General features: G+C 40.1%; 1 protein-coding gene across 1 annotated transcript; it reads right to left on the bottom strand.

Moving 5' to 3' along the window:
• Window positions 1-4: 4 nt before the first annotated feature.
• Window positions 5-7,368, bottom strand: LOC108668322 (the record flags this gene model as incomplete). The annotated part of the gene is made up of 9 exons (XM_018155510.2): window positions 6,994-7,368; window positions 5,152-5,384; window positions 4,684-4,800; window positions 4,142-4,218; window positions 3,501-3,702; window positions 3,340-3,425; window positions 2,315-2,584; window positions 358-632; window positions 5-298 (listed from the first exon to the last, which is right to left on the bottom strand). Coding segments are annotated over exons 2-9 (1,323 nt in total), but the record flags the coding sequence as incomplete, so codon positions are not given.
• Window positions 7,369-12,268: the final 4,900 nt, after the last annotated feature.

Here is a 12,268-nt window from a genome sequence, read left to right as displayed (position 1 = left end):
GTGCCTCAGGTCCTTTGCCAAATCCAAGGATCAGGTCCTTGCGTGCCTCAGGTCCTTTGCCAAATCCAAGGATCAGGTCCTTGCGTGCCTCAGGTCCTTTGCCAAGTCCAAGGATCAGGTCCTTGCGTGCCTCAGGTCCTTTGCCAAATCCAAGGATCAGGTCCTTGCGTGCCTCAGGTCCTTTGCCAAATCCAAGGATCAGGTCCTTGCGTGCCTCAGGTGCTTTGCCAAGTCCAAGGATCAGGTCCTTGCGTGCCTCAGGTCCTCTTCCAAATCCAAGGATCAGGTCCTTGCGTGCCTCATGTCCTTTGCCAAATCCAAGGATCAGGTCCTTGCGTGCCTCAGGTCCTTGCGTGCCTCAGGTCCTTTGCCGAATCCAAGGATCAGGTCCTTGCGTGCCTCAGGTCCTCTCACTCCTCTGCCAAATCCAAGGATCGGGTCCTTGCGTGCCTCAGGTGCTTTGCCAAATCCAAGGATCAGGTCCTTGCGTGCCTCAGGTCCTTTGCCAAATCCAATGATCAGGTCCTTGCGTGGAACTTGAAGGCGAGCTGCGTGGCGGGCTTGAGGACAAGCTGCGTCTTCACCTTCATCTCCTCGTCGGACTCGAACGTCACCGTGTACTTCTGCAGCATCTGAAACGCAGGGTTTGGTAGAACATAAATATTGAAGCAAAATACCATCTGAAACGCAGGGTTTGGTAGAACATAAATATTGAAGCAAAATATCTCATAAATTTTCGTAATCCTTCGTAAATCTAATTGGTGTGTCTTTGGATTTTGGATACATCTAAACATTGATTTTAGTCACAAATAAAGGTTAATTATCCAGGTTTGTTGAGTAACGTCATAAATTTTTGAAGTAAATGTAAGATTTTGATCTTTGCCAGGACAAATAATACATACGAAGGCATTAGATCGGCAGCTACAAGTGGTGCAGCTTGTAGAAGTAAGAAGCTGTAAGCAAAACATGCGAGGACACCAAAGAACTTCTAGAGGAGAACCGAAGCAAGATTATTTTGAATGAAGAGATTAGGGACTATTTTAAGGGGATCGTTTCACTCAAAAATAAAAAATTTTGGATATTACGTGGGGGTAAAAATGTGAAAAACAGAAAAACGCCAATTGAAGAAAATCAATAAGGAAAATCGAAAATCGGGGCTCTAGAACCGCTAGATAATGTTGCTACAAATTGAATGATATGTGTCTCGATGTTTTAGCTTGAAAATCCTAGGGGGAGATCGATTTTTGCAGTACCCCCTATTCGGCCGTTTTCCAAGAATTTCACGTTTTCTTTCATTTTTTCGGAAAATTTACACGAACAAAAAAATTCTCAATTTTTGTTTTACATATATGAACAAAGTTTCATAGTGATTCGTCCGTAAGTTAAAAAGTTTATTTTTGGGGGGGGGGAGAACTTAATGAGAATTTAGCAGGGTAAAATATTAGGGATAAAATAAATACAACGGGGTACGATACCCTTAAGAGGACACGGGGGCATCAGGCGTTAGGTTGCCCAGTAAAAGTGTGTCGAAAATACTGGCAAGAAAGGCAGTGCCAAGATATCAACTTGCAGAGGCGTCCTTAACACGTTGACTACGTATTGGTACATATGTGTACCACGAAATTTATTTCTCCATGAGGTAGTGGTACATAATTCAGGTTACCTAAAATCGGCCAAATCCGAGAACAAAAAAGGCCAAAAAAGGCCGATAATTCAATGTATGCTAGTTTATTTGTAGGTTCCGCTATAAAAATTCCATTTATTTTCTTTTTGCAGTATTTAAATTTAACCCAAGAACGAGACAAACAAATAGAACGACTCCCAAGAACGAGACAAACAAATAGAACGACTCCCAAGAACGAGACAAACAAATAGAACGACTCCTGAGATGGCAAGGATGCGCGCAGGTCGCTGGTCACGAGGGCCCATAGTTTCAAAAAAAGTTAAGAGATCGTAAGTTCATCTGCCAATCATTGACGGCTTTTCAAGCAAAATCCACCAATCATAGACAAGAAAATAGAGCGGAAGTACTTACGTTCACTTAGCGAGTTTGGAAAGTATGCCCTCAGGGCTCAGCGAGGGTAGCGAGCAACAGGCGCGTCGGTGCTGCTTGATTAAACAGGAATAATTTACACGACATAAACTAGCGCCATGAAGTTACTTACAAAAAATGGAAAACTCTCGTGGTCTCTTCCTGCTATTCCTTACTAGTATAAAAGTACGTAGACTTATTTAATTCAAACAAGTAAGCTATAGATCTTTGAGTGCTCCTGACAACAACAGCTTCAGCACAACAGTGGATCGCAGTTCTCACCCTGATGAGGAAGACGTACCCTGATGAGGAAGACGTACATCTCCTGCTCGGCCAGACGCTTGCCGATGCATATCCTGGTGCCGTGGGAGAAGGGCAGCGACGCAAAGGGATGGATGGCGCCGTAGGGGCGGTCGCGCTGCCACCGCTCCGGCAGGAACTCCAAGGCCCGCGGGAAGTATTCCTCCATGCGGGATATGAGGGCATTGAAGCCCATGGCCAGCGTCTGCAATACAAGCACAGTTTGTACTGCAACACTAATGGCGCTTACGACTGATGTTATAAATACACAAAAATGTAACTCAGTACTCACTGCAGTGAGTGACAGAGACCGCATTTTGTCGTCGACGAAAACGTGAAGTTACGGATGGACAGACGGACGGACATGGCGAGCACAATAGTGCATTTTCTTCCATAAATGAGAAAATGCGCTAAAAATATTAGGAAGATTGTCATCTAGAACATGAACATTAAGGTTGTTAGTGGATGAACTTTTTACGGTGACAGTGATGCACAATTGCGCTCAAATAACATTCAGTACGTATATAAAACGCTGAATAAGTTTGAATTAAGATTCCGTCAAGCAAGATCGAAGAAGGATGAAACACGCGCCTGGAAATGGACCAGCCACTAGGCAGGGGTAGGAGCAGCGAATGCTGATTTATTGCGGTTAAAGGATAACTGAAGAGGAGACAACAAAAACTCAATGAAATCCACTAGGGTAAAAATAATTAAAGATATGAATGACAATGACTACAACATACAAACTATTTACAACATACATACAAAAAGCGCTTTATACAAGTTTAAAGGATGGAAAATATTTAAATGGAGAATATTTGATTTAAAAATGGAAAATATTTTATTATAGGCAAGAAGTTGTCTTTTGAAACTTCCTGACGCACGCGATTAATGTGCCAGTTTATGCAGAATAATTCTAGACACGACACGAGGGAAGCTCGCTCAGCATTTGATTTGTGTAGAGTAGAACGCTTAATGTCACGGGAACCTTGTAGCCCGACACTCACCCCGGCGGGGACCTTGTAGCCCGACACTCACCCCGGCGGGGACCTTGTAGCCCGACACTCNTGTACACAACAGACGCACATACCAGCTGTACACAAAAGATGCACATACCAGCTGTACACAAAAGATGCACATACCAGCTGTACACTCCAGATGCACTCACTCGAGGAAGGCAGCATGCGAAGTCTCGAGTTTCGTGTACGATGGCGTGCGGAAATACTTCCAGAACGGGAAGTTCATTTCAGTTTCATGGAAAGCGGAGAAGATGTCGTTGACGTGGCGGATGAGCTGCACGGGCAGAGCGTCTGGGCTGATGTTGGGCTCCAGGCAGCCCAGCTCGCGGTTCAGCGCCACCAGCCCAATGCCTGTACAAACATCAATAATTATTAAATAATATATAAGTACCTACATGAATAACTTATCAGCTGAAAAACTTGGACAACAGCCACCCTACAGTCAATATTTGGCCTAACGCAACATTGGAGAGCACAGCGGTGCCTCATGTGGCACAACACCAGATGGCCTTATGTCGCAACACAGCAACGAAAGAAACATCATTCACGACAAATAAAATTCCTATGTTATATATAAGGAGAAGAGGAGTAAATCTTCATTATTGCACCTCTACTCTTGATGCAGTGGAGTCAAAGTTTAGGAGATGAACGAGACAAATGTCAAATAAGCAGAGCTTGTGCTTGGTTAGGGCTCATGGAATCACAACGTTCCCAGGAGACTGAGAAAACAATGCACGGGCAACGGCACCTTGACCACACGTCTTTTAAACTAGCCATACCGGGTACTCACATTCCAGGGCCCACTTGTAGAGCTCCTGCAGGAAATCTGAAGGAACTTGGCCGGTCTCGGCCTGCAGCAGGTCAATCCTGTAAGGATAATGTAGCATCAGTGCTAATGAACATTGTCAATGACAAGCATTAGCTGTAGACATATAATACAAGCCTAGCTGGCAACCTCCTGTGTGGTAAACTGACAATTGCCACACATCACCTGTCCCCCCATCAGCACCTGCTCTCTCCAACCAACACCAGCGCCCCACCAGCACCTGTCCCCCCCTCAGCACCTGCTCTCTCCAACCAACACCAGCGCCTCACTAGCACCTGTCCCCCCCTCAGCACCTGCTCTCTCCAACCAACACCAGCGCCCCACCAGCACCTGTCCCCCCCTCAGCACCTGCTCTCTCCAACCAACACCAGCGCCCCACCAGCACCTGTCCCCCCCTCAGCACCTGCTCTCTCCAACCAACACCAGCGCCTCACTAGCACCTGTCCCCCCCTCAGCACCTGCTCTCTCCAACCAACACCAGCGCCCCACCAGCACCTGTCCCCCACCTGTCCAAGAACTTGTTGGTGGCGCCATCCACAGCAGGCAGGTACATGGCGATGTTTTTGGGGCGCAGCAGCGGCGCCTGCACGCGGCTACGGAGTTGCCACCAATCGTCGCCGTTCCTGATGGATTGTTGGCAGGAAATTAAAGCTATCTTAACATAAAATAATGTTTGGATTATACATGACAGCTTAATTACTACATATAAGATATGTAGATATCCCTATATACCATAGGTATAACATATATTCATTTCATCATTTATTGAATATTTGTTATTCTTTTTGATTCAGAGGATATCAGTCATGATCCCATCCTCATCTGATCACTCCTAGTCCTGCAGGACTCAAATCTTAAGACCTTATCACGGCCACCCAGTGCAAATAAGCACAAGTTGTACTAACTATAAAAACCATGAATAATTCAAATCAACTAAGTAAAAACAATTTAACATATCTTTTAATAAATCTCACATTAGTAAGGCATCCTCACTCAGATAGCAGGCCGGTCTTTTTGTTGAAGTAGTTGTCTTTGGCACGCAGGCGGACGCTCTTGAGGCTGGCAAAGCCTATGCGGATCGGGTTCTCCAAAGTACTCTTAAGGAAGACTTCAATGTCGTCAGGGTTGGTAGTGCACACCATGGGGGGCACGCCAATGAACTGGAGCTTCACAATGCCATATTCTTGTAGGAGAGCCGTCCTAAGCCCTGTGGCCAGAGCACATGCCATGTTAAGGAAAAGTTTTTCAATATAATGAATGTTCAATTCAATATAATGAATTTCAATTTCAATTCAATAAAATGAATGAACTGGAGCTTCACAATGCCATATTCTTGTAGGAGAGCCATCCTAAGCCCTGTGGCCTGAGCACATGCCACATGAAGGAATAGTTTTTCAATATAATGAATGTGATGAATAACATTGAGTGCATGGGTGACGAAACAAGAAGGTGCTGGAGATCTAACAAGTCAAAGCATTCAGTTGAGTTCTTGGCTGTTCAGTTGACATTATTTATATTTCAAGTTGTGAACAGTGGTGTTACTGTGGCAGAAAGATATACCTATAAGTTTAAAGTGATGCCTGCTTGTTATAATCAAGTCATACCAGTAGTGATGTTAAAGGCCTATTATAACATTGTTTTAGATGATTCCAATATCTTATATGGTAATCATTATTATGGGCAAGATATATAGGTGTCAGTTATAATTGGCAATAAAATAGAATGATTGCCATTTGTACATTCTTGCACAATTATTAGTGTAGTACTTCATTATAGCCCTTGCTAAATTTCACTAGAGTATGTAGGTACCGTACTATAATAAGAGGAAATTAATGAGCAAACCTATGAAGTTCTGTGTCATGCATCATAGTCACTAATGTAGATCTAATCATTCAGGAGATAGTCATTAATCTGCATAACTGCAGCCAAGTCACAAGCATGACACATTAGGTACAACATGCCATGTAGCCAACATGAGTATAAAAAATATAACTCGGTACCTACTCACTGCAGAGAATGACAGCGAGCTCATTTTCTTGTCAACAAAAACATGAAGTCACGGACGGACAGACAGACAAACAGAAAGGCAGACAGACGAACAGACATGGCGTGCACAATAGTGCATTTTTCCATAAATGAAAAAATGCGCTAAAAAAGTCTACAGGCGGCATAGTGATAAAGGCAAGGTAGCCAGTCTGATAACAGATTTCAGTTTAAACTAATAAGACTAAATCATCTTTTATAAGTAGCTCATGCCAGCTTATGGGGAACTGGATGCATCTTTAGGTATCAGCTGATACAGAATAAGATACGAGCAATGGTCATGTCATCATTTTGCTCAGACTATCAAACTAATGTGATCTGAAAATTAGCTCCTAGTAATTCTCCCAGGTAATATTAACTCTGATGCCTAAAGCTAAACCAAGTTCAGCATAGGAGCTTGTAGTTAACAAATTACCTATTTAGAGAGGCCTGCAGCCTTGCATCTGAAAAGGAAAAAGTTTCCCAACATGACTCTTGGCAAAAATTACCAACAATAATGGGCTATGCAGGGCTTCAGAATCTCAGGCCTAAAATGAATGAAGTTGAAATCTCTAAATATATATTAATATAACGCAAATGAAGGTCTTTAACCAACAATTAGTTTAAAATGACAAAAAAATAGCATGATCAATATGAAATCAAGTACTATGAAAAACGTAGTGAAAGGAGGCTGGCAATACAATAATGTGAGTTCTAGCCATTTATGGGAATGTTGGGACATTAATGATGTTTACATTAGCACAGTACAATGAAATTACTTCAAGAAAACATACCCTTATGAGAGAGAAAGAAGAGAGTGTTCCCTATGAGGGGAAGTGGGGAAGGGCCAGGAATTTCAGAATATTCTTTCAGGCTTTCTTTCTTCACAGGTGAAGCCTTGGCAGTGACAGCTCCTGCAGCAGCTTCTGAGCTTGTCCCCAGGGAGTGGCAGTTATATCTTGTAGAATTGGCAGCCATAGCAGTCAGTCGTAGCATGGGCTTATACATTCTGCTTTGTAACGTAAACTAAATTATCAATGAATAAATGGAATAAATTTCTATGCCACTCACCAGTGCAACTGAGTGCCCAGGCTGAGATACTGAATTGAGATACTTCAAGAGAGATACTTTACTTCAAGTCTGCAAATTATACTTTAGTCATCTACACTGAAAAAGATAAAAATATTGAATTTAATTTAAATTGAGTTGGATTGAGCACTGAATAAATATGATGATTAACAAGAAAGACATGAAGGTTGGGCTACACAGTAGCCTAATTCAACCTCCGATAACAACTTTAATTAATGCAACGTTTATGTTTAATGGGATTAAACATAAACAGCATGGGGTTATACATAATGGTTTTGGAGGAGGTGCAAGTAATTGCACCAACATAGACTTTTCTCACATTTGTGGTATTATAAATGGCCAAAATACTGATCCTCTGCAGATGATTAGATGGAAATTGTCCAAAAAAAGAATATGCTTGACTGATGGAAGCCATTGTAAGTGGACTGGTTGGTGATGGAGTTCTAACACAAAACCAGACACAAGTTATAACAATGGAAATTTTTGTTAAGAACCTAAATCATCAATATTTCTGGAACACAAAAAACATATCACCTCAGCCTAAATCTCAAAGCCTTTGCAATCCTTTAACAATTGGCTGTTTTTGGAAGCACATGCCTCAGAAACTCAAGGGAAAAGAAGCCGTTCAGGTCAGAGTCAGAAGAATAGATGCAAAAGTGAGCACATGTTTCAATAAGTAATAGTTGACCAACAAATTGCTAATGAATTATTATTTAGTCTAATTGAAATCTTGAAGTGTTGCAACCTTAATTCTTGATTCTTTCAAGTGTAACTTTAATCCCTCCTATTTTTATCCTTTCTATCTCAACTAAAATATTTGGATCAAAAAAGTGGTGGAGGTGGATCAAAAATAATATATGAACCTTAATTTTTAGAAATTCATCCTGCTTATCTTAAACCTAATCATTACAAGAGAAGGGACTGGAAAATTTGCAAAAAATTCATTATATAAAAGAAAAAGAAAGAATATCAATCAAACAAGAGACAACTAAACAAGTCTATAAGAAATATGAGGTGGAGGTATTGATTTATTATCATTTTCATTGATCATTATCATTATTTAGCATTTATTATTATCATTAACTTAACATTTATTATTATAACCTACTAACAATTTACTCATCATTTACTCATCATTTACTGGTACCTATTAGGCTATGCATTTTTCATTTGGCTATTATTTACCTATCATTTATCTATCTTATAATGAATGCTTTGATGAATGGTTTTGCACCCATGCACCTATATCAATTATCATCATTCAGTTTAATCAGTTATCATTCCTTCATCATTTATTTTTTTATTTGTCATTAATTTATCATTTATTTTTTAAATTGTCATTAATTTTTTTAACTGTCACCAATTTACCATTTCTTGATCATTTATTTATTGAACTGGAATTTATTCTGCTCAATTCTGCTATGTCTGTGAATTATGCCTTTTGATGAATTTGTACCATTCTCTAGACTCTATCTGTCTCACATGGTGCAATTCTATAGGTTATTCAAAAGAACCTGGTCTTATGTCATTTTGAACCAATCAACGCTTCTTTACGGACCGATCGTAAAACACACCTTCACCGGCAAAAGCTTTCACACTTCTGAAGAGAGGTGAGCTGAGCAGCTGACAGCTACACTTGCCGTGGGTGGGCCTTATTTAAATTTGAATGCATGCATTGATTTGAAATCCTAGGTACGCATAGTATACAAGTCATAGAGCCTAAATTTTTAATATCTATGTAAAAAATGTACGTTTCTGCATGGATTATAATGCTGTTAACATTAACAAACTTTGAATTATCTCTGATGCAAGAAATACTGGCTTAAATATTTCTATTTTCAATATAAGCGACTGGATGCAACAATTGGTTCGCAAGAACCAACATAGCCCTGAAGCCTGAACAATATAATTTTGATTGATGTTAATTTCTAAATTAAAATGTATTTAGCCAGTATTTCTTGCATCAGAGATACTTTCAAGTATTTCAATGCTAACAGCATCAAAATTCACGCAGAAACGTAAACTTTTAATAGGTTTTACACTGTAATTTACGCTCCTAGTCCAAAGAACTGAGACCGATTTCAAATAAAAAATGACTAAATTGAATCCATCGCGCTTTCTGGCACCTTCTCTCACAGCTGATTGCAGTTGCAGTGCATTTTTTAGCTTAAGTTGCCAATACGTATTCAATGTAGTTACCAATAGTTCCGTTGGTACAAAACTTACAAAAGAACGTTGAATTATTGATTGCTAATTTCTTGCATTAGGTTAATTTTTATGATTCAAATTAATCATAGAAGTTGTATCTCCATGATTCCTGTCTCTTATACACATCTAGATGTGTATAAGAGACAGGTCCGGGGCTCCCCGGACCTGAAGTGAAATTTTTCTAAGTAAATTTTCGAAAATTCGATACCAACTTTTTATGTTTTCTGGACGTTTCAGAAGATTCTCTATCGATTAGTTCGATCGAGAAATGAACTTTTCTGTGACCCGAATATGTTGGTGCGACGAAATTTTTCTAAGTAAATATAAAAATTTTATATGTGAAATTAAAAGTTTTCTCGACGTTTCAGATGATTTGCAGCCTTTTATTTTTTTGAACCTGGTCCGCCTAACCGGTCCGGGTCCGGGTTTTAGTCACTCGGTCCGGGTCCGGCGGACCGGTCTGGGTCCGGGTTTTAGTCAGTACCTCAAATTCTCAACCAAAACATATTATTTTAGTTTAAATAGATTGCCTACAAGAGCTTTCTAGCTAGTTTCTTGAGCCTAGAGGCTAGAGGGTGCTAAAATCCTTGAAATTAGCTCATATGAAACCTAGAAATGGTTTTTCCTAAGAAAAAGTGCAGAAAAATTGAACCATTTTCAGACATAATTGACTAAAGGAAGGAAAAAATTTTGTAGCTTTTTGAGTTTTAAGTTTTTCACTTTCATTTGTAGTAGTAGCCTAGTAGGTACTCCACTCAAATTTACATGGTGTTTTTCTATATTTTTTACTCTTTTCAGATGTATAATATTGATTAGGATCAGATGAAAAATTTTTTGTGGCTTGTGCACCCACCTACATACCTAGTACAACCACAGCTGCGACGGGAATCCCTTTGACTGGCTTAGGCTAATACATATTACTAGTAGCTAATACAACAAAATACTAGAAACGTCCTCGGTCCTACCACTTCCGTGTCCGACCAGAAATCTAACCACGCTTCTCTGCACCTGATTCACGACTAATCAGCCAGTGACTACAGGCAGTGAGAAAAGTCTTCTGACCAGTGGCTGTAGGTCCGTAGGAAGGTGGAAACTGGAGAGCACTGGGTCTTGATTAAGCCTGTCGGCAGGGTCACACTTGAAAGCTGGAGGCACCCCGCACCGATGAGTGAAGACGCTGAACTGCAGAACACGTGGCGAACAATAGATCAATCGAATGTGGCGGAGAATCAGGAGATTCCGTTATTTTAGGATCTGACGCTGTAATAGAATATCACTATATACTTCTAGTGATAAAATGACCGTATTCTTTCATATTATATTGAATCTAGAAACTTAAACCATAGCTTTTGAGACAAATCTATCCGTTTTGTGGTTAATCATGTTCAGCGATCTTATCTCCTGTCATTTCTAGTGAAAACAAACGGTCGTTTTATGTTCCGCGGTTTCAACGCTTATATTTCAGAAAATTTTCAACCCTTAGAGTGCAGAGTAGTGAAATAAGGATAATGAAGCACTTGGTGGTTGCGGGTTGTAGGTGAAGAAGAAGTCGCACGTTGTCCGCTTATTGACCGACACTTCTATTCTATTTTATTTTAACACCTAGACTCAGCAATTGTTATTTAGTTTAAGTCTTCATCATGTTTCTCTCAATTTCATTTTCTTCTTTGCTGGCATGAGCTTTCCTTGTTATCAACAATTTTCTTGTTTAAGGCAAATCACTGTTTGATCCAGATCCAGTGCACTTCACCAGATGGTAGATGGTTCCAGTGCACATGGTAGATAATCGAGGGTCGCCTGCCGAAGACCACCACTGCCCTGGATGTAATGGACCATCATGATTCTTGCCTTCCGGAACATAGCCTTCAACACTTCAAGCCGTCCGTATCTAGGCCGTGGGTCGAACCAGCCCTCGGTCGAACGGCCACTTGTCGAATTCATATCATATCATATCATATCATATCATATCATATCATATCATATCATATCACATGACATCACAACTGATTCCATTACCTTAAACACACATCATGTAACAATTCTACAATGGGCCCATATGGGGCCCATGCCACAGTGTGGATAAGATGTGGCAATATGGTTTCAACATATGGGGTCCACATTGCTGCTATCTTACTCAGAGGCAGGATGACACTGTTGCATAGCTACAACATAGTACAAATAGAGCAGAACAAGTAAAGAAATCAATGGTGTTGGGCCCATATGGTATTCATGTGGCAAACCAAGATGACACAGAAAATCCGAGTGTTGTGCTTATTCTTGATGTATTACACAACTTAGCGAACTCACACACAAAAAACTTATTGGACAACAAATATTTTAGTTCATAAAATTTATTTTAGTCCCTAACTCGAAAATTGTTAATGATCTTATATCAAAATACGACTATTTGCATGTATGGAACGTATATTTAAGCAATTTAATTGATAAATGAAATTATGAATTTTATTGAATGTTGGAGATTGTGTGTTGAGACGGCTATCGGAATGTGGGCTTAAAAGGTGTAACTTATGTGTGTGAGACGCGATTGTTCTTGAGACCGAGCGTTTGTTAACATCAAACACAGGCATTTCACACACACTACAATGTTTCAACCCATATTCCAAAATACTTCTCAACACCCTAACGCCAACATTCAATGGAATTAATAGCTTAAGATATTTATTGAATTGATTATTCTACGTTCAATACAGTGTGATGATCGTCAAATAATTCCATAGAATTTCATGAACATTAATTTATAGATTTTCTTTT

Source organism: Hyalella azteca, unplaced genomic scaffold (assembly GCF_000764305.2).
Source record: "Hyalella azteca isolate HAZT.00-mixed unplaced genomic scaffold, Hazt_2.0.2 contig5353, whole genome shotgun sequence".
Lineage (NCBI taxonomy): Eukaryota > Metazoa > Arthropoda > Malacostraca > Amphipoda > Hyalellidae > Hyalella > Hyalella azteca.
Note: the sequence above shows the minus strand (reverse complement) of the source record. Positions and strands in the feature narration are given on the sequence as shown.